This window comes from Liolophura sinensis, chromosome 1, assembly GCF_032854445.1.
Source record: "Liolophura sinensis isolate JHLJ2023 chromosome 1, CUHK_Ljap_v2, whole genome shotgun sequence".
Taxonomy (NCBI): Eukaryota; Metazoa; Mollusca; class Polyplacophora; order Chitonida; family Chitonidae; genus Liolophura; species Liolophura sinensis.
The window spans coordinates 38,260,686-38,284,097 of NC_088295.1; the positions used below are offsets into that span (position 1 = coordinate 38,260,686).

The window sequence follows — 23,412 nt, forward strand, 5'->3', positions numbered from 1 at the left end:
AAGTTGATGCAATAGTCGATTGACCAGTCAGACTTGGTCAATGGCTGTTTAATTAATTGTCCCATTGATTGACTGACAAGGTGCCAAAGCCGTACAAGAGTTGGATTAGATGCATACTACTTCGCCAAATTGCGTGATTTCTTGTTAAAAATGTTAAGGCGAATCCATAAAGCCATTTCTTATTTAGTCAACATTTAAAACCTCTTCACAAAATTTTTTTTTTTTTTTCGAACTTGGAATTTCGATACTTTTATCTTAAGATGACACTTTTTCAATTTAATTGTTTTGGACATAAACATAACATCTGAAATAGTATATCAAATTTGAATGATGTCAGAAATGGCACCAGTCTCAGGTTTTATTGTCATATAGTCTGCTTTCTAAACAGTCATACATGTACAATTAAGCTTTCAAGCGACACTGGCGATGTTGTGTACCACGTATCACCATTAAAAAATACTTGAGGGGGCACGTTTAGTCTCGAAATCAGAAAATAAAAAGTCAAGGAGGGTGTTTCTATAATTTGCTTCTTATTTTATATAGACCCACTTGTCCCAAGTCACAAGACATGCTTTTTACATGAATGCGTACATATGTACATGTACTACAGTATTTGGTATCATACACATGCACATCAACTTCTGTGGAGAAAATCAGACCTGTTCTCAACTATACATCCATGACTAATTTATTAATCTACACTTAACTGCTTAGTATTATGCATTTATTAATCTATCCTTGTACTTACATTATTGGAGCATGGTTTTGTGCGACAATGTGCAATCTGATTGTAATAAATTACATAATATTATATACAGAAACATTTGCAGAGCGTCTGGTCGGGTCACACCAAAGACTTTATGGTACTTGCTGCCGCGTCGTTTGGTGCTCAGCACTGGGCGGTTAGAGCAAGGGAACATAAATCGTTGGCTCGGTGTCAGTATGATGTGACTGGGTAGGGTGTCATGTCTGGTGTCTTCGGCATGATACCTCAGTGTCGGTAGCACTTTGGTGATATGGACTCGCCCTGATACAGGAAGACAATATATGTATACACACCATATGACTCTTGGTTGTCATATGACACCAAAAATTGTTAAATATGACGCTTAACCCCAAGCATACATACATAGTATACATATTTGCTCAGTACGGAACTTATTAGAAGAGCCATGCATCTATTACCATGATTTACATATTCATATATATATATATATCTTTGCTCTGTTGATGCGATGATTCATGAAACTGTTGTTCTGTGTATGCTCATATACAGGCTACACCTAAAAAAAAAAAACGTTTTGCTTTTTCTATTGAAAGTATAGCAAGACTACAAATATTCCAAAAATCATTAAAAGAACTTAAAAGAAAAAGAAGATAAAATTAAAAGAAGAGCTTTCTCTCTCCTGAAGTCCCAATGCGCATGTCCAGCAATCAGAGCACCTCAATATAAGTATATAAGATTGCCAAGGCATCTTTACGAAAAGTCTTGTATAAATGCATGCGTAGCATTATACTGTAGTCCTACATGGCTTGAGCTTTGCAATGATGATATAATCTATGTAACTAATACTCATATAACTCGCGAAACTTCAAGCATGAATACAGACGGACTACAATACACGCTTCGCATGCTTTCGGTGAGATATAGGCACTGTCTATTATGTGGGCTGCTATATGGTTACTAGTGTGAGCTCACTTGGCGGCGTAATGTTTGATGACTGTCAAGAACTGACCAGTACTGCAAGTCCATTGATCTGCAGATATTATTCCATTGCCTCTCCACATTTCCTCAGTCTTCCATCACTTGTCTGGTATGATTTGACTTCTCTTCAGGTCAGACTACGGTATAGGGCACGGCGCCACTATGTAACCTCTCTTGCATCTGTTATTCTCCATCGTATCATCAGGATGTCATTATTCGTAGTGCTGAAGAACACTTTTTCCACCACACGGGAAGGTTCCCAGTGGAACCACGCCACACAATCGTTCCTCTGTGCGGACATCCAGTGGCGATGTCCTCAGGTGGCACTCAGTAACTGGAGTGGACAGGTTCAATCGCGTCTGAATATTTGCAAATTCCATGGAGGCCAGATCATATCTAATTCAGGTTGGGAAAACAGAAGTTGAAACTTGACAAGAAACGTAATAATTTACCGAGGTTTTAACACTAAGGCACTGGGGGTATCAGCAGATTTTCCTCGCACAAAAACATGGTGCTAGTGTGACATAGACCTTGAACGTCACAAGTCTTGGTTCCCGGACTTAAGTTATTACAACAGCTTATGCCATCTGCATGGAAGAGGTACGTGGATCATTGAAGTCGAGGCCAGTATACGATACATTCCACCAACATTCTGGAAAGAGACAGTAAAATATTAAAATCTCCCCACAACATGAATTTCACTCGGAAACTCCAGAAATGTTTTTATCAATGTGCACGCTCTTGCTCCTATCTCATAAATGTGCAGCGATGGAGACATCATTTTGTAATTGCCATAAAGTAAGATCACCATGTGCTGGCTGGGACACATGATTAGACATGCATGTACGACACGATGTAGGGCTGTATGGGTCCTACGGCCACTGAGAAAGTAAGAAAACAACTTCAGCCTATACTGAGCCAAAATACATGTATATATTGGCCAGTACATGTTCTGCAAGACGTCTTATCTGGTGTCTAACACGACAATCCAACAAGGAAGAACGATAAATATGTCGGCATTTAGTCTTGTTTGCTGTAAGAAGACACTGTCGTAATATTACCCAGACAATTTGTGCTTTTTGTCTTCATGATCGGCGTGCAGTTACAGTTAGTGGAAAAGAGCAATCTAAATAATGCTATAATTAAGTGAACTTGTAAATTAGAATTATAGAACAAAATAAAGCCACGGCAAGTACACTGTTTAGATGTATCATTAATCAAAGAACTAGCGCACCAGTATTTGTGGACGAATTTAATATGTGGGAAGGTCTCCAGCAACCTGCGGATGGTCGTGGGTTTCCACCGGGCTCTGCCCGGTTTCCTCCCACCATTATGGTCCGCCTTCGTATTTTTGAGTACGACGTAAAAGACCAATCAAATTAATAAATAAATAATATTCTTTCAGTTATCCCCCTTGGACAACACCATTCTTTTTTCGCACTTGCTGTCATTGGTTACGAATGAATGAATGAATGATTATGGCTGCGAATGACGCTACGAAATAGCAAACATGGTTTACAAACATTTCAGCTACAAAGCGGCATAATCCTTTGTGTTTTACGAAAATAAGTGATCTACATTTTTGGCATGTTAGCTTGGTATCTTCCTCGCTTTGACCAGTAAGTTAAAGTGCGCCTGATAACATACTATGTTGAGGTTGTGACATTATGGACGTTACAGACACAAACTAATCCTCGTCCCCCCCCCCCCCCCCATCTCCCCTCCCTCACCTCTCGCTCAAACCGTCACTTTTTCTCGCTGCCCTCAACCAGTCAAGACAGGCTTTCCCTTTAGTACCCATAGTCTGTGAAAGTTTTATTTTCAAAGTTGTTGAATTTGATAGTAATTAATGATGCTTTGTTGCTCGACTGAAAAAGACGGTATGTGCTAAATCAACGTTAATTTAACTATATGTAGGCTTACTTCACGAGTTTCCTGACAAAATGAATCGTTAAATGATTTTAAACTCACATTTATGTCACTTGACCAGACTTTTCAGTGGCAAATTGCTATGTCTGGCATACTGGATTTAGCAGCTGTATGAATATGATTGCTACTTTGTGCCATGAAATATAGGGTCAATTTTTGTTGGTTTTGTTTTTAACTTTGTGGGTATGTTCATACTACCTGTGATTAAGACAGACGTCTGTGCTAATCCCAGATACCGTTACTACTAATTCAGCGAGAAAACAGAAAACTATAACAAAAAAGAAATGTGAAAAGTCCTTGTGTTTGGTATGACAAGGAAAGTGATTTTTTAGCTAAAGCTAGTGAAGTGTATGATGAATGAAAACTTGCCGTGACTGCTATAACATCATACTTGTATTTAAACCAATAACATGTTTCATCTCTTTTGAGACTTTTCAAAATGGTACAGTTAATATTTATTTATATGATTGGTGTTTTATGCCGTACACAAGAATATTTCACTTATACGACGGCGGTCAGCATTATGGTGGGAGGAAAACGAGTAGAGCCCAGGGGAAATCCACGACCATCCACAGGTTGCTGCCAGACCTTCCCACATATGGCTGGAGAGGGTACAGTTAATAGTCACAAAGAACATATATATATAGCCATGTATACAGTTATGTAGTTTAGCAACTCTTAATTAAATTAAAATTAAACAAAACAAATAATAGTAATACTTACAATGACCTTGTATGTATTTAATATATATATTTGTATATATTGCTAAATGGGATTTGTATGTGCATTTTCTGACAGGTGTAGGCCTATCCAATAAGGCACTAGCGTTAAGGCTACTCAGGGAATTTTGGACATTTTAAAGTTGAAGTTGAAGTTGATGAGCAGGACAGGTTGTGGAGAAATGTGTTAATTAACCTACATCAAAATGTACAGAAACTTTGTAAGTTTTATCCTACTTGTAATATCTGAGCTGATGAGCTGCTAATAAAGTCTTCATTTTTATAGAATTTTTTTTTTTTGTAAAATATTAGTATGTAGAATTGTAGGTTTGAGATGAATGACTTCTTTACCTGCTAAGTTATGTATTTATCTTTACTTGCCTGCTTCACTTTTTCTTGCACATAGCACATAGCCGCTTAGTAGTTAGTACTCCTGTCAAAGTTGACGCAAACAGTAGACTTCAAGAAACAAATTTTGGTCACTTCTTTGCTTAATTTTGCACACTGTTCCTTCATTTGAATGCTTGCTTAATTTCAAATGGTGTTAAAAATAATTTTTACCATCATTGTTAAAAAACTTTATTGTTACACCAAGTTGAAACACTCATTAACATCTTCATCCATCATTAAAAATAGCATGTATATTGGCACTTATCAGGTTTGGATTGCATATGTATATTAACATATGTATATGATTAAAATTTCATGGGATTAAATGTAACAGTACAGGAATACATCTTTTTTTACACTCATGCAATAACTTTTTCTGACATAGCTCCTCATTAATTAAAAGGTACATGGGAATGAACTTTAAAACTAGCTATTGTCTTAAGAAAATGATGAAAAAAATAATAACCCTCTATTTTCTGGCCGGAATTTTTGGAAATGACAGGATGGATAAATTTGTTGGAAAACTATTGGCTGCCTTAACAAATACCCCCCCCCCCCCACCCCTCCTCAAAGTTTCCACCTTAGTTGTTTACACTCTGTTGATACGACTACTGTAGGCTATCTAATTTCTGGACTGAAAAGTTGGGGCTTACGAAAACTGTAGTTTAAGGCCACTTTTACATCCTAAGAAGAAGCTAAGAAGCTTTTTTGTACTTTCTTAAGTTAGGACATATTAAGAAATAAAAATAATTGGTTTCTTGTGTCCTAAAGTCAAGACCTTCTTCCAGAAATATCTCCAGCTGCACCCAATAATGTCATCACATGTAGTGCAAGTATTACTCATAAGGTATGTGTAACTGAATGGGTTTTTTTGTAGTTGTTCTGTCAGATGCTGTAGACTTCTAATCTGTCCACTACACATTACTTAATACCACGTATCAGTTTTAATCATTGTGTGCAATTTTTGTTTCATTCTCAAATAATTTTCTACTTCACTGCATTGCTTCTGCAAAGCTTATACGTGTATTGAATTATCTAAGTGATTCAACAAATCAACTGATAAATGTGTTAAATGTTTCTGGTGTCCGCTTGTGTGCAAACTGGTCCACCTGCATCAAGTGTATAAATGTAGTGTGATGATTCTCTGAAAAATTTAAGGTTACGAAATCCCGAATAAAAATGCCTTGTTTAATGAAAAAAAAAATGCCAAACAAAACAAAGATCACTATACATGTAGTTGTCTTTTGTTTGTCCAATATCATTGTATTATGTTGTAGAAACAGAAGATGGGATGTTCAGAATCGCATTTTCCCTCTCATGGTCACAGTGAAAATCAGAAAGTTAACAGCTGGAACAATATGGAGAAGGGTATGGAGAAACTGAACATGGGTTCACTCACCACCGGTGAAGCACCCTACCCTCTTCAGACAAAGGTTTCATCAATCACCCCTGGTGAAGCACCCTCAAGTTGGAAGTCTGTGAACATTGATAAATTGTTGACGGATGAAGGATATGATGAAACCAGCGCTGATGAATTTTACTGGTGGAATGTTGTGGACAAACTGAACACACAAACACCGATGGCAGTGATACCGGACACAAAGGTAGGAGTAATTAAGCATTACATGGTTTGGAAATGTATAAGAAGCAATGGGTCAGTCTGACTGTTATTTGTTGAACAGTGCACTTTATACTGGAAATTCATGTTAAGTAATGTAGTAAATATTGTAAAAAAAAAAAGTCATCTAGCTGTACGTGGGAAAGTCTGTCAGCAGCCTGCAGATGGTTGTGAATTTCCCCTGTTCTCTGACTGGTTTCCTCTCGCCATAATGCTGGCCATCGTTATATAAATATTTTTGAGTACAGAATAAAACACTGTTCAGATAAGTGTAAATAAAAAAAAAATAATATTAAGAGATATTTGTCAAATTCATCATAATTCAGTTTAAGCAAATATGTTCTAAAATATATTCAGTATTTACATTATAATTAATACTGAGTTTTCTTTTCTTTTGAGTTCTTCACTAATTCATGGCTGTAAAAAGTTTTCCTTTTTCTTATGTTGTTCTAACACTCAGAAAAAGTATATTGATTGGCTAATATTATTTGCGACCCCCCCCCCCCCCCTAAAGTTTAATATCTTACTTCTTTGCAGAGAAAGACTTGGAAGACAATTCGTTTATTTGTCAGCAGTACTTTTAAAGACATGAATTCTGAGAGAGAACATTTGGTGAAGCAAATATTCCCGCAGCTTCGTCAGTGGTGTGAGGGGAGAAAACTCCGGTTGATAGAGTGTGACCTGCGCTGGGGAATCCCCAAAGACTCTGACACCAGCAAAACCCTCATTGGTTGCTTGTCTCAGATTGACAGGTACATTTGTGTTATTGTTCTGTGCATGTGATCGTTCTCAATGAGTAGGCCTACTTCATTTTTTTTCTGCATTAAGGTTCATGTATATGTAGTAACAACCTATATGACATAAGAAAGAAGCACAACGTTAAACCCCAAGCACTCACTCACTCACTCACTCATAAGAAAGTGACAAAAATGTCATATTTATCCTGACTGAAGTTTACTGTATCCAAATTTATGGTACGTGATATATTAAACATTTAATTTAAGTTCTGTACCTGTTTTTTTAATTCAGCAATGTGTTAACAGTGCATATGTGAACTAAATTATTGTGAGTAAAATTTATATATTATATACAGGATTACAAAATGACATATGACAAAATGACAAAAAAACTTGACTTAACGAGGGACATGTAGTGCCTACTGGTATGTGTCTTTTTGTGAAGTTGCATTATTGCGTCAAATGAATCTGCATAGTGTTGTGATGAACTGTTCAGATGTCGTGAGGAGAATGAGTGTCCGTACTTCCTGTGCATGTTGTCAGAAAGGTATGGCTGGTGTCCGCAGCCTACAGAGGTGCCAGATCACATCAAAACCAGGTAATATAATACTCATTACATCTTGATTTTAAGCCCCAGAGTTTTTAATATTTAATGTAAAGAGTTTCATGATGGAAAGTTTTTAATTAGTTTATAAAACTGAATTTATTCTTGTGATTCATCCTTACAGTTTTATTTATTTATTTATTTGATTGTTGTTTTACGCCGTACTCAAGAATATTTCACTTATACGATGGTGGCCAGCTTCATGGTGGGTGGAAACCGGGCAAAGCTCAGATGAAACCCACGACCATCGGCATGTTGCTGGCAGACCTTCCCACGAATGACCGAAGAGGGAAACCAGCATGAGCTGGACTTGAACTCACAGCAACCACATTGGTGAGAAACTCCTGGGTCATTTCACTGCGCTAGCGCAGTGTGATATTGTATTTGTAACTGGATGGATGTTTATTTTTCCGATCACACTTTACAATTTAATTTGTAAATTTGATAAAATTACAGTGTGTAATTCAACGGAGTAGATTGCCTGAACTTGCCTTACCTAGATCAGACAAGATTTATTTATTTGGTCACTGCTTCACATCAAAAGTAAATATGTCTCATTAAATATTTTGCTAGTCATTAGGGTTACGGGTAAACAAAAGTAAACAAAACTGAGAGAAATCACTGTATCTACTACTTCTGGTACCATATAAATTTGATAACCAAAAGCCAGATACAGCTTGTTCATCCCTTGCCTCTCTCACAATCATAATGCTAGCCGCCGGCATTTAACTTTTCGGCATTGAAATATTCCTGAGTATGGCATAAAACTCTGGTCATATAAATGAAATCAATAAATCTGCTGAGCCATGAGCTCAATTAGAACAAACAATTTCTTTAATCAAGGCATACATGAAGTACTTATTAAAATGTATGTGGAGTAAAAAATTTTAATCAATTTGTTATGATTGTCAGGTACAAGTGGATGCCAGGCATATCTGTAACATCACTAGAGATCCTCACCGGGGCCTACTGGGATCACAACCCGAACGTAAGTGTAGAAGTCTTCTTAGAAGGTCAAAATTGCAAGAATCAGGGGATTCCTGTGACAGGTTTTGGAAATAGACACATTTCATCCAAGTGTTATGGCACGACAGTGAGATAATTCCATTCCAGAAGACATTATTAAGAAAAGTGATTTCATGTCTGAGGACGTTCATACATATTTTCTCACAATTTCGGCATCATTTACGAAACCCTTAATAACAATATGATATAAACAGATGTGAACCAGATGTGAAACATTTTGTATTATTTACCTACAACAGAATTCTTAAAAAAAAATTTGGGGACTCTCACAAAAATTTATTTATTCCAGCAATGTTTCTGAATTTGATGCAGATGGGCTTCTTTTTGTAAATAGTTGTTTGTTTTTACATCCTAATCAACACATTGTTGTATGTTATCTTTATTTTAAAGGCATTGTTCATGTTGAGATCTCCAGAATTTCTGAACAGTGTGAAGAACCCTAAGTGTAAGGAATCTTGTACTGAAAAAAAGACCTACTGCTTCTGAGTCACTGGATGTTTTAAAGGGTGGGTAATAGACATTCACAAACAGTTTCATTGGAACCCAGTAGAGGAGAAATTAGAATAAAATAATGACAAAGAAAAAAAAACTTGCAAAAAACGTAAGGCGAAAAATAAACAGTAAACAGTTATCCATGGTGTAAGCTAGCTGTAAGGTGAAGATTACCCCTTGATGTCATCGGCAATTCATCCTAAACAAAACTAGACCTCATAATAAATTTAGACTAAAGATTATGACAACCATTATAGTACTGGTGTGTGTTATTCATAACAAATTATATTATCCATTCCCCATTTGTCCAGGTAAACTGAGAGAACGGTTTCCCCAGCAGGTGAGGGAGTACAGGGCAGAGGTCTCTCACCCTAGCTCCCCAACATTACAGCTGACAGGACTTGAGGACTTTGGCCAGACTGTTCTGGAGAACTTCAAGGCTCTCATTGACAAACAATATCCGTCACACTGTCTAGGAGAGGATCTGAGTCTAGGGGAAATACAGAGACTAGAGCATGAGAACTTCATGATTCAGAGGTCACAGGTGAGGTCATGAGAACTTCATGATTCAGAGGTCACATGTGAGATAATGGAAATTTCATGATTCAGAGGTCACAGGTAATGTCATGAGAACTTCATGCTACAGAGGTCACAGGTGAGGTCATGAGGATTTCACGATTCAGAAGTCACACCTGAGGTCAGAAGAACATCATTGTTCAGGGATCACAGGTAATGTCAAGAGGACTTCATTCAGAGGTTACAGATAAGGTCATGAGAACTCCATGCTACAGAGGTCACACGTGAGATAATGGGAATTTCATGATTCAGAGGTCACAGGTTAGGTCATGAGAACTTCATGCTTCATCAGTCGTAGGTAATGTCATGAGGACTTCATGATGTGGAGGTCACAGGTGAGATCAGGGGAACTTCATGATTCAGATTACAGGTGAGGTCATAAGAATTTCATGATTCAGAGGTCACAAGTGAAGCCATGAGATTGTCATGATTCAAAGGTCACAGGTAAAGTCATTATAAGTTCATCTTTTGGAGTTCAATGTTAAGGTCAAGAGAACTTCATCATTCAAATATCACATGTAAGGTCATGAGAAGTTTATGATTCAGAGGTGACAGGTGAGGTCAAGAGAACTTCATCATTCATACGTCACAGGTATGTTCATGAGAATTTTATGATTCAGAGGTTGCAGGTGAGATTATGACACCTTCATGACTGAGAGGTCACAGGTTAGGTCAAGAGAATTTCATGATTCAAATGTCACAGATGAGATGAGAACTTCAAGATTCTAAGGTCAAAGATGAGGTGAACAGTACTTTATGATTTAGAGCTGCAGCTCACAGGCAAATTAAGGAGGATTCTGAATTCACTGGTAACGTCTGAATATCTTTTGGTCTTTAATTTATTTATTTGATTGGTGTTTTAGTCCAGATTATTCATTTATACAATGGCAGCCAGCATTAGGATGGGAGGCAGAGTCTGGGTAGAACCCATGACCATCTGCAGGTTGCTGGCAGGCCTTCTCATGAATGGCCTTAGAGGAAGCCACCACAAGCTGGACTCACAGCGACTGCATTGATCAGAGGTCATTGTGCGACAATGGCACTCTAACCACCTGGGCAATGGAGACCCCGTTTTGTCTTCATTATGTAGAGGAGCTGACAAGAACCCAGTTATTGCTTCTAAAATGTGATCCAGAATTTGCCCCATGCATAAATATGTGGACAATGCAGTTAGTTGTATAATTTATTTATTTATTTATTTGATTGGTGTTTTACGCCGTACTCAAGGATATTTCAGTTATACGACGGCGGCCAACATTATGGTGGGTGGAAACCGGGCAGAGCCCGGGGGAAACCCATGACCATCCGCAGGTTGCTGACAGACCTTCCCATGTACAGGCGGAGAGAAAGCCAGCATGAGCTGGACTTGAACTCACAGCAACCGCATTGGTGAGAGACTCCTGGGTCATAGTTGTATAATATGTGCAGGTGAAACCGATTTATTAAATATTTTATCCACATTGCTGTCATTACAGGTGCTGTTAGGTCGGGATGACATCCTGAAGAAGGTCGAGGAGTACATTGAGGGAGATAACTCTAACCCTACTCCATTGGTGCTTGTGGGGTCACCGGGTGCAGGAAAGAGTGCCGTTGTCGCTTTCTGTGCCAAAGATATTACATCCAAGTCTAAGTACAAGGTATTTTGATGGAGTTGCCCAGTTATGTTGTTTCCATAATTAATCTTTTGTCATTTGTCATGTTATTTCCCTTGTGTTTCCATGATATAGGATTAGTAAAAGCTTTAATGAGTAATTCATAGCTCTGCTAAGGACATCATTTTTGCCAGTTGTTCATTTGTCTGTCTGTCAGTAGCTTTGGGGAGGAGCATTTAACTGTGGCAGACTGCTGTGTTCTCTCAATTCTGTTTAGTGTTTTATGTTACTATAACATATCGATTCCAAATCACTGTCCCCGATAACACAGTTGGTGAGCATCCAGGGTCAATCCAGGGTCAAGTCACACCTAGGACCTTAAAAGAGGTGTTCAGCATGAAGAGGATAGGGCAACGACTGGTTGACCTGTATCAGTATAATGGCTCAGGCAGGACAGCTTACTTGCCTTCGTTAAGCTGTCTCAGTGAAGCAGCACTAGATAAAAGAGCGGTTTAAATCCGTCCTACAACAAGGATTAGGCACATTACATGCACTCTAATTATTCCTGCGTAGTCATACAACTGAAAAATACAAAGTTAAACCCCAAGCACTCATTCACTCACTCAATTCCAAAGTATGTATGTGTCATACATGCATTTTCCTACAAACATGCACACCTGTATTCTGATAGAGGCCAAGCATTACTCATAGAGTGTCACAACATCTCATTAATAAGAAAGAAATTTACATGTAATTCACTCTTTTGACATTTTTAGAAAGTGAATGGAACCACAACTTACATGGCTTAGAAGACATATCTTTTTTCTGTGGTTTTGCAATGTTGTTGCTTAAATTGGTCTGCTTTCAAAATAGCATGTAAAATCATTTCTGAAGTGTCAATTTCATTTTTTCCTCAGACATTCTACCATTTTGTGGGAGCGACTCCTGGCTCTACTGATCTGTATCAGAGTTTAACACGATTATGGACAGATTTGATGCCTTGTAAGGAAGAAATTCCTTCTGAGTTAGATGAGATGGTGAGGTCAGTGCAGACAATGTTTGTGCAAGCTTCTGAACTAGCAGCTTTGGAAGGATATGACAGACTTGTGGTCTTATTTGATGCTCTCAATCAAATGGATGATGAAGGTACATGTAACATAGATAAGCGTCTTAAAATTGAAGTCAAGCAAGAAGAAAACAAAGCTAAGTGAAAAGATAATGGTTTCAAGGTTTTAAATCTACATGTATTAATAATTTTTTTTTTATTATTTTACCTTAAACCTCACCAATCGAACAGTTGGAAAAAAAACCAGAAAAGTTACTTTGCTAGCCGGTGTAGTTTTGTCTCCATAGTCAAATTACGAATGCAAAAAATTGCAAAGAAAGTTGATCTTTCACATCCGAAAGTTTGTGGCCACTTCAGATTATGCCCTGTATGAACTTTATCGTGGTATGTTTTAGGTGATGCGCAATCATTGCGCTGGTTACCTAGCTGTTTACCTGGTAATATGAGAGTGGTGGTCAGTACACTGGACGGGAAATGCAGAGAATCTTTGAAACAGAAGAAACCTCCTGCCAGAGAAGTGTTTGTTAACCCTCTTGATGTGAGCATCAGGAAGCAAATTGTTACACAAATCCTGGCAGAGTACAGTAAAGCCTTGGACCTAGAACAGGTACAAGAACATCAACACATAAAAATAAAAATGTTTCAGTGGGCGTTGATATTCCTTGGCTTAAAGCAGTATTTGAGACCGTCTGGTAATTCTGGAGAAGGTCGGCAAGTACACATTGCACTTGGATGTTCCCTGAGGAACAGTGTCGAGTTGAATACACTGCTGTTTTATTTTGTTTTATTTGGTATTCAGCTAATACTCTATTTGTGTCTAATTTGAGATCTAGCTACACATTGCACACTCCTGTTTTATTTGGTATACAGTTACATGTAATTGTGGTTCATTTGATATCCGTCTATTCTGTTGAACACTGCTGTTTTATTTGGAATTCAGATGAGGACGCTGGTATTGAAGGAAGATGCTGGTCGTCCATTATGGCTCTCTGTGGCTTGTGAGGAACTGCGTGTATTTGGCAGTTTTGATCAGCTCACCCAGAAAATAACCCACCTTCCTGGAGAGCTTATCGGACTTCTGGATATGGTACAGACATTTAATCAATTTGCTTTCAAATAATTAGTAACAAAACATGTTATTAAATGAGGATTTTATATGTTACAAAATGTGATATACATTGCTTTTACTTATCGGTATTTATTTCATTGGGGCTTTAGGCCATACTCCAGATATTTTCAGTGATGCAAACGTGGTCATGTTTATGGATTGAGGTATAACCCCGTAGTCCTGGTGGAATTCGTGTACATGAACCTGAGAATACTTCTGACTTTGACACCTTGATGCAAACATATGTCAGCTATGTCAGTGGTTAATGGCCAGCCTGCTTCAGACAGGCACTTTGTACCCCTGAGGACATTGTAGCATGTTCACAGAGAAATTTATTTTTAGCTACATGTTTTATTTGTACATATGTACATGGACCATTGCTACCCTAGATTGGTAAATACATGTAAAATACTAACACAAGACTGCATGTTATGTAATGTTACATCTTAACCCCTGTTTCTAGGTTCTGGCTCGTATAATCAGTAGCTATGGAGGAGACCTAGTAAAAGCCACCCTCTGTCTGATAGAGGCTTCAAGGTTTGGTTTGCTAGAGACTGAGCTAGTGGAACTGTTAGCTGTTGACCCGGTCATACCGCCAGTGAGTGGCTCCAAAGGAGAAAGGCACAGAAAGACTGAAGACAAGATTCCCATGGCTATGGTTAGAAGGCTTGTTAACAATTTTCTGTTCAACATTTTGAATTCATACATGACTTCATCGTAACGACTTGCAGATCAAGATCAGATTTAGACCATTTTGAACAAAATATGGCTGTTTTGTCAAGTTTTGATATTAGCTTTACAGGTTTTTTATTTAATATGATAGACCCTGTGAAGTCATGACGTCACAGTAGCTTTCAGTTTTGGGCTGCCAGTACTGTAGTTTCAACAGATCTATTATTTAGCGACATGTATTGAAAGAGCAATTTATATACACACTTTGTACAATGCTTGTTATAAACCTCAGCTGAATGTGAATTCTTTAGTATGTATGGGAATGTGCTGGTACAAAATGTTTTAAGGAATGATGTATGGCAGTTTACGTTTGAAAATCACATAAAACTACATGTACTTGAGTTTTTACATATGTGTTAAGGTAGTGTTAATTTATTTGCAGCTGAAGTCCTATACAACTATACATGTGTATTGACATACTTGCTAACTGCAAGACTCGCCTATGAGTAACATTTGTATAAAAATGTTGTGGAAATTTCTATATTATATGCTATGTACTGATATAGTCAGAAACAGTTGGGTGTTCAGATTTACATATAGCTAGATGTGTAATGGAGAAAAGGTAAGCAAATCCTGAGTGCAGAGACATTTTTTGTATGTAACAGTTATCCTCTGATATGAATGAACATGTTTCTATGCATTTTTTGTTAATATAAAATTAAAAATGTTTCAGTGGGCGTTGATATTCCTTGGCTTGAAGCAATATTTGAGATCGTCTGGTAATTCTGGAGAAGGTCGCCTGGATTTTTATCATCGGACCATCAGTAAGGTGGTTCATAATGTCTACATGGGAAATGAGGCAGACACCCTGAAATGGCACACCCGGCTGGCGGACTACTTTGAACATTGGTAAGGTGACATTTATGCTTCTCTGCCTCATAGCCCTCTGTCATAGTGTGTATAGGTTTTTGCCCAGCTAATTTCATACCTTAAGGGGGCCTCAGTGGCCACGGGGGTTAGCACACCATCCCTGCACCATGACCTAGAAGCCTCGCACCAGTGCAGTCGCTGTGATTTCAAAGCCAGCTCATGATGGCTTCCTCTCCGGCCGTGCGCAGGAAGGTCTGCCAACAACCTGCGGGTGGTTGTGGGTTATCCCCGCGTTCTGCCCAGTTTCCTTCCACCATCATATAAGTGAAATATTCTGGAGTAGTGCGTGAACTAGAATAAATGAATGAATGAATGAATGAATGCATGAAGTTAAATATGCGTAATGTTAGAGGTGGTTTGGTAAGAAGTACTGTATGTGCTGAACTCAGGTTTTACGTTAACATAAAAGTAAATTAACACAGTAGGCGAATAACATAAGGTGATCATTGATGCTCTGCAATTTAAGTGTTTATATGTGTTTATCCTCATGTAATGTTTTCTCCATAGTGCTGATGTAGAAAGGAAGGCTGAAGAATTACCACATCACTGTGAGGCCATCGGTGACTTGGAGGGATTAAAAACCTGCCTGCTAGATATGAAAGTTTTCAAGATTCTTTACCAGGAAAGCACAAAGCTGCAGTTAATGAAATACTGGCAGGTGATTGGAGGATATGAAGTGGCTGCAGAGGCTTATGTGAATGCTTTGGCTTCATACAAACAGGTTTGTGATGAACAGAGAGGTCTTTTTGTTTAAGAAATAATGCTTCTGCTGTGGGTGTCTTGCGGTAGTTTTATGGTCAATAAGGTGGACGAGGTTATTATTTTAGATATGGCCTACCTGTAGCAGGAACATTATTTCAATTGTATAACCCTTCCCAAAACGTTTTAATGCTGGTAATATGTAATTAAATAAGAAAAACTCCATTCATGTAAACATTTTCACACCCACATAAAATGGCGTAGGAAGATCCCTGCAAAGTTAGTCTAAATAGCGCACGGCCTGCAACGTCACAAACACCAGGCAGAATCGTTTTTTCTGGTCAAAAGGGGTATCGGTCTTTATAGTCACTAATTTTAAAAAACTGATGGCAAATTAGGCTGTTCAAAATAGTCTGTACAGTGTTTTGAATGGCGAAACATTCGTTGGTACGTCGGTACCGATATGCTTGTTGTCTTTGACAATGACACATTTCTGACCGTGAAATGAATACTGCTGCCAAGCGATGTTTTCATGTCGTCTGCTGCACACATGCACATGTACATGTTCCATCTTTCTGTGATATAATTCCCTTCGCCGGGAATGAAATAAAAAAATTATTTCTGTGAAGTCATGACGTCACAATAGCTTTCATCTAGGATGGAATGAAATTGACAATGTCGTGAGATGTTGTTCTGTCACATTTGACATGTGATATCTATCTATTCAGTTATGTCAGCAAAAACAATTAACATCCGGTATTATGATAGTCGTACGTTCTATTTACGTAATCGGATGAGCGTTTTGCACACGCACCAAAGGGAGTAAAACGTGAGATTTATTATCTTTGATCGTCTATTCTTTATATGTTATACGAATATTGTCGAGGATTATAGAATTCTTTTTAGCTCGCCTGAATAAAGTACAGGCGTAGCTTGTGTCGTACCTGGAGCGTCGGCATTGTCATCAGGTAATATCGTGAAAAAACATAACTGTATTCCTCACTTATATACATTTGCACTATCATGTTTTCCAGAAATATCATTATGAGCTGGAGCATCCACTAACATTATTTCTACACTATAGCATGTATATATTTATACAGCAACCTCGATCATGAACGTCCATGATACAGTAGTAGCTTCAGTAAAGAAAATTTATTTTTGTATTTATTTGATTGGTGTTTTACGCCGTACTCAAGAATATTTCACTTATACGATGGTGGCTGGCATTATGGTGGGTGGAAACCGGGCACAGCCCAGGGGAAATCCACGACCATCCGCAGGTTGCTGGCAAACCTTCCCACATATGGCTGGAGAGGGTACAGTTAAGAGTCACAAAGAACATATATATATAGACATGTATACAGTTATGTAGTTTAGCAACTCTTAATTAAATTAAAATTACTCAAGCCGTACTCAAGAATATTTCACTTATACGACTGCGGTCAGCATTATGGTGGGAGGAAACCGGGCATAGCCCGGGGGGAACCCACAACCATCCACAGGTTGCTGGCAGACCTTCCCACTTACGGCCGGAGAGGAAGCCAGCATAAAAGCATAATTATTCCATAAATGGGACTTACTGTGGTGTAGATGCATTTTATCTTGATTACAGTGTTATACCTGAAATCAGATATATAACTGCCACATTATTCTTCATAACTTAATGGGGCCTCCGTGGCTCAGTCAGTTAGCGCGCTAGCACAGCATAATGACCCAGGAACCTCTCACCAATGCGGTCGCTGTGAGTTCAAATCCAGCTCATACTGGCTTCCTCTCCGGCCGTAAGTGGGAAGGTCTTGCAGCAACCTGCGGATGGTCGTGGGTTTCCCCCGGGCTCTGCCCGGTTTCCACCCACCATAATGCTGGCCGCCGTCGTATAAGTGAAATATTCTTGAGTACGGCCTAAAACACCATTCAAATAAATAAATAAATATCATAACTTAATATATAGGCACTGTAACTCCGTTTCCGTCTTCGTAAACGATTTGATCCTATTTTTATGTTAACCGCCAGCATCGAGCGGCAAAAGGTGTCGTAGAGAAATTTGGCGATTTCTCGGTAAATAATGGTCCATTTGTAACATATAAGGTAAGTATAAACAGGCTGTCCATCCACACACGCAGGGACCAATTTTATATTGATCTGCCCCGTCCTTATACCCTAAATTGACAAGCCGTCAGGTAGGCCATTTTTAGGCCGGTCCCCAGTAATGGAGAAAGCAATGTTAAATAAAATACTAGGGGTTGGATCTTAAAAAGTACTGGATGTATTGAGATCAGGGTTTGCTGACGTGTAGAGCACCATAGCACGGTTGGGATATTTCATCATTGATTGGATGTGTGCCTATCAAGTACCGTAAACTACTGAATTCCTGACTTAGTGTGTTGTGTATAAGAATCAATGTTCAACAATGTTGATGCCTAAAAAAGTACAGCATGTATTGACCTGAAGTTTTGCATGCAAGTAGAGCACAGTGACGCAAGGGGGGATGTTCCATAGCTGATACCCTGTGAGCATATTAATTACCGTAAATTACCAAATTCACAGTTTCAGTTCTTTATGCATTGAAATGAAGTTTTGCTTTCATGTGTCTCCCAAAGGCAAGCTCTTTGGTAGCCTTGCTGCCATTTCTAAGTTTTTAGTTTTTCATAGTGTTGCTGTCAGTTTACAATCCTTCTGTGTAAAAATTTGCTTGATATGCCAATTTTTGATAAAAAAGGAAATAAATCTATACCTTTAATACAGTGACTTTTAAGATCATGCATAAATTTATTTGTCAACTCCATGTAAAAATGTCATGTAAAAATATAGTTAACCTGAGAATAAATTTTCAGACAGGAATGAAAGGAAATAAAAACGATCATATGTTTATAAAAAAATAAACTATTACAGGAAAACAATATGGTGGACATTGACGAGATAGAGCCCGTACAGGTGAGGGTGGCCTGGTTTATTCTGGACATTGGTCAGTACGACCTGGCTCAGTCTCTGCTGGAGGAGGTATTAGAACAGCTCCGGCAGAAGTACGGGGAGAAGTGTAAACTGATGTCCGGCTGTCTGGTGGCACTTGTCACGCTCTTCTACAGACAAGGTACGTAAATTAGTGACCAACACAACTAATTCAGATCTTAATATATAGCTACCCCTACATCTATAGGTTCATTTATTTATTTATTTATTTCATTGGTGTTTTACGCCATACTCAGGAATATTTCACTTATAGGACAGCGGCGAGCATTATGGTGGGAGAAAACTGGGCAGAGCCAGGGGAAAACCCACAACCATTCGCAGGTTGCTGCCAGACCTTCCCACTTACTATCTATAGGTAGATGCCTTTATAATGGAATAGAATTTGCCAAACTTTTTGTTGGCCTCATGTAACAGATTTTTGCCACTAATGGTTTAATAGAACCATTTCAGTTGCTCTTTGACTCTATGGCAATATATTCCCATCTGCCAAAATGTTATAGGGGTATTGTCCTTGTGGTCGCTGTCCATCCCTGTGTAACGACTCTATTTCTTGGACACTCGTATAGCTATTAGGTTATCAAATGTACATCACATGTTCATGTACTTTGCCATTGTATTTTCTTTGGCCTTGGCAAATTTTTTGGGGTGTCATTAGGTTATTTATGCTATGTTTTGTGACACCCACATAAACCTGATATCGCTTGAGCAATTTTCACTAAACTTGTAGCTCATTTGTACATGCCATGTCATACATGAGGCGTACAACTCATTTATTTATATATTTATTTGATGGATGATTTGACATTTGGTTTAATACAATTTTAGAACTGAAGTTTACATGTCCGACATGCACGTACTGTTCCCCTTTCGTCAGCATGTGTATTTATAATGCTGACTTGGATCCTTATAGTAAAATATGTCTGTCTGGGTGAAATGTGCAAGTTCATCCGCTATTATTGATATCTCCATACATTGTAGCTCTGAAATTTGTGTATGGTTCCAACACTGGGTACAAGCACTGTCTATTGATGGGGAAAAAATACGCCGAACAGTGTATTAAGGTAATTAGTTGTTACTATTTGTCGCATAACACAGTGCATTTAATTAGTTGCAACTAATTTGAACATAATTTAGTGCTTATAAACTTATAAGTATTAAAAAAAATTAACTTTTCATACAGAAGTATCTGTATACACATACAGAGTAATCACGTGGTATTTGCAGTTTTATTTGTCGTTTTAAAAAAATTCATTTTTCTTTTAAAGACTGAATTGTAATACATTATATCTGCATGTGTTTTTCTCTGGAATTCTTCGTGATAAGGACAGTGTGATAAAGTATTTTTGCACTGTATCAGTGTATAAAATTTTCTGTGATTCTTTTACAGATTTACAAAACTTACTGGCCAGAATCAGATTTAGAATTAGGGCGCACCTTGGGTTTATGTGGCTATTTTTGTTCCAAAGTTTTGACGGAAGCTAAGACAATTCTGGAAAAAGCAGGAGATAAGCGAGCCCTTTCCCATGTCCTGTACATCATAGGTGAAAAACAGCAGTACAACCCTGATATGAGTAAGTATGGGATATTTTTCAAACTTGAATTTTTGTGATAAAAATTCTGATATGTGATGTACATAGGAGGGCAGCTCAGGGCTATGTATGTCCTCTAAGCTTGCGTGAGGTTTGTTGGTGTCCACTGTTATTAAAGGCAAAGAAAGCATGAAAATGAAGTATATATCAGACCATTAAATAAAACACTGTCCAGGAAATACTTTGATTTAATTATTTTTTTTCAAATTTTTCTAACCCAGCAAAATGATGTCACATTCATATTGTCTGTTAGGTGAATACATTCATCGTAGTTTTGTATGTGTATGCATTTTGAATGTTGAAAACTAGTGGAGTGTATCAAGTGGCAAATACTGAATTGGATGTCATTGGTCTCAGTATGGTGAGAATTTTTACAGTAATGGTCTTTTGTCTGATACATACTTCAGGTTATTGTTTCGTTCGCCTTTAAGGCGTATACACTCAGCTCACTAGTTGACTGAGGGCAAAATCCGTGAATCTCATGTCGAATAGTGTTTGCCCCTTAAAACATGACGAAAAAATCTTTGCAATGTGTATATTTTGTTTTAGATATCCCCATTGAGCTTTTCAAGCAGTCACTGGAGCTGTGTGTGTCACAGTTTGGAAGGTATCATCTACAGACTGCTCGTTGTTACCAGTTGTATGGTCAACTGTACTGGAACACTTTTGCTTGTGATCAGAATATAGATTGGATGGGAAAATGTCTACCCTTATACGAAAATGAGCTGGAGATCATTGAGGAGCTCTTGGGGTCTTCTCATCCCACCACAGTGCGTTCTCGCGAGGACGTCATCATCATTTTACAGACTATGGACAGACATGACGAGGCTAATGTGTTAGCTAGGCAACAGCCGGCACAACACGATGCTCTGTGATAGCGAACACGCTAAATTTAATCAGGCCTTATTTGAACCGTAACTAACTATGGCATGGCCCAAAACGTCCAACACAGAAATTCAATCTTTATTTTCATTTTATTCATGAAAAACGAATCCTCAAACTTATATTTAAAATCTGTATGAAATGTTTGTTTTAGATATGCATATTGTATTTAAAGGGGTCTGTTTTTTTAGTCAAGCTATATGTTTTGTATGTTTTTTATGTGTTTTAGTATGGTGTTGTTATGAACATGCATACATGTACATGTATATTTTCATACACACATATTGAACAATGTGATATATTATGTTTTATTTGTATGTAGTTTTACAAGCCAATAGGCCTACACACTATTAAGTTGAATCTCCCATAATGAACATAATCATATCATAGCAAGTGTATTTAACATGCCAAGTGTGTGAGATAAGCATTTTCAGTATTGTGTTTTCATTTCCTTTTTTGTTTCCGACTCATGTTATAAGGGTGATAATGTTTGGGAGAGGGGTATATCTGAGCGGATGACCGTGTTGATATTATTCTAACAGGTTAACTTTAAGATAAGGACCCTTTAAAACTGTGATATTGAGTCATGTGTGTTTGTATATAGACTCAAATGTGCATGTTACTTTCATTAATATTGTGAAACGTACACAAATTAATGTCTTACAAAAGATATATAAATAGAAATTTACACCTGTTTTTTTTGTATATCAGATCTCCTTTACCTATTTTTAAATAATTTATTGTGTTTTTTTGTTTCGTTTTGTTTTAATATTGTGCACTTCTCATTATAGGAAACATTAGACTATTTACTTATTTTAAGCTCAGAAAATGTGTCTCCACATTACTAGTCGGGTATTATACACTTCTTTATTCTGATATTGGGATATGTAAATGCCTATTGACCTCTGTAATGTTTACTTCAGGGTGATATATGTAGCAGATGTGATATATATTTGGGTTTCAGTGGATGAATTATGACACGCCTTTTGCTGTTTTAATGTCACAAATGTTCCAGTATTTGAATAGCCAATGGTGTTAAATTAACTACAGGTATAGCCTGTCTAGTTTGTTGTTGGAAATGTTTATAAATGTTGAGATACCTTCAATAAGTTTAGATCTTGATAATATTTACATTCATCGTGTATGCCATTGTGTCATAATTAACCCAAGTCCTGTATGATGAGATATGCACATCCACAAAGTTACCTTAGGCCTAGTTGATTTTAATAACTACAGTGGTCTGGTATTGCTGTGGTACTTATACATCCAACTTATTAACAGTTAGCCTGTTGAACCAGGCACAGATATGCACATGTACGCCTGTATTTATACACACACTTTAACATGTGGTGCCATTATAGTTATATTATCTAAATAGATAATCTATTAGACAGCTTTGTGAAACCGGGCTCATCGAAAAGCTTGTCGTGAATGGAAATAAAGATATGGTCTCAACTTCCTCATTTTTTCGACGGATTAAAAATGTATGGCTTCTTTAGTGTCAAATGGAGTATTATTTTCTTTCAAATTTGCGTGTTTTACACAATCGCAGTACACCAGTACTGTTAACCCGATAACCGGAGTACTGTTAACAAGGGAGAACGCTTTACTTGGACTCAGTGTTATGCCTAACTCGCTTCTGAGGGGGATTACCAAGTCACACAACAATTTTCTGGGCATTCATCGGATTGAATTGAAGCTTTTTATTTTGTTTCACCATAACGAATCGAATTTGAATTGGGCAGTTTCGACAAAATTTTGGCTACTTTTTGTTCGGTTTTGACTTTTTTTTTCCCTAAACGGTTTGGTATGTGCCTTCGCCAAGACAAGTTACTAAGGAAGTTCAAGTTTGGGGCCGTTTCATCCATTATCAAAACATCATGGCTTTTGTGCATTTGCTTTTGTGTGGAATCCAGCACGGCTATTCCTCCGACGACTCAAATCGGGAGGGGACATGTGATTTGGAAGTAACACTTTCAGAATGCTTGTTTGTAGCCATATAACTGAAAAATTGTTAAGCACTAAGTAAAACTTCAAGCGTACATACAAAATGTACGTAGCCAATCTTTTAGCCTTTAGTCATAACAACAAACACACAAGCACGC

At 37.8% G+C, this 23,412-nt stretch overlaps 2 protein-coding genes across 2 annotated transcripts; both read left to right on the top strand.

Moving 5' to 3' along the window:
• The first annotated feature begins 5,566 nt into the window (after window positions 1-5,566).
• On the top strand, window positions 5,567-8,804 carry LOC135482094 (telomerase protein component 1-like). Its single transcript, XM_064761935.1, has 5 exons — window positions 5,567-5,590; window positions 6,071-6,347; window positions 6,899-7,113; window positions 7,595-7,696; window positions 8,615-8,804. Exons 2-5 carry the CDS (start codon window positions 6,102-6,104, stop codon window positions 8,802-8,804), a joined length of 753 nt encoding a protein of 250 aa, XP_064618005.1. The 5' UTR covers window positions 5,567-5,590; window positions 6,071-6,101.
• Window positions 8,805-10,116: 1,312 nt separating this feature from the next.
• On the top strand, window positions 10,117-21,302 carry LOC135482104 (nephrocystin-3-like). Its single transcript, XM_064761946.1, has 12 exons — window positions 10,117-10,131; window positions 11,272-11,433; window positions 12,306-12,534; window positions 12,850-13,061; window positions 13,395-13,541; window positions 14,026-14,220; window positions 14,968-15,143; window positions 15,672-15,885; window positions 18,759-18,957; window positions 19,815-19,897; window positions 20,224-20,407; window positions 20,975-21,302. Exons 1-12 carry the CDS (start codon window positions 10,117-10,119, stop codon window positions 21,298-21,300), a joined length of 2,142 nt encoding a protein of 713 aa, XP_064618016.1. The 3' UTR covers window positions 21,301-21,302.
• The last annotated feature ends 2,110 nt before the right edge of the window (window positions 21,303-23,412 follow it).

Bases quoted from the DNA above. Each gene is read 5' to 3' on its own strand.
- LOC135482094 (XM_064761935.1), top strand. From the start codon at position 6,102: ATGGAGAAGGGTATGGAGAAACTGAACATGGGTTCACTCACCACCGGT. The intron at 6,348-6,898 runs GTAGGAGTAATT...ACTTCTTTGCAG, and splicing joins CAGTGATACCGGACACAAAG to AGAAAGACTTGGAAGACAAT. The intron at 7,697-8,614 runs GTAATATAATAC...TATGATTGTCAG, and splicing joins CCAGATCACATCAAAACCAG to GTACAAGTGGATGCCAGGCA.
- LOC135482104 (XM_064761946.1), top strand. The intron at 13,062-13,394 runs GTACAAGAACAT...TTTGGAATTCAG, and splicing joins AAGCCTTGGACCTAGAACAG to ATGAGGACGCTGGTATTGAA. The intron at 18,958-19,814 runs GTACGTAAATTA...CATACATTGTAG, and splicing joins CACGCTCTTCTACAGACAAG to CTCTGAAATTTGTGTATGGT.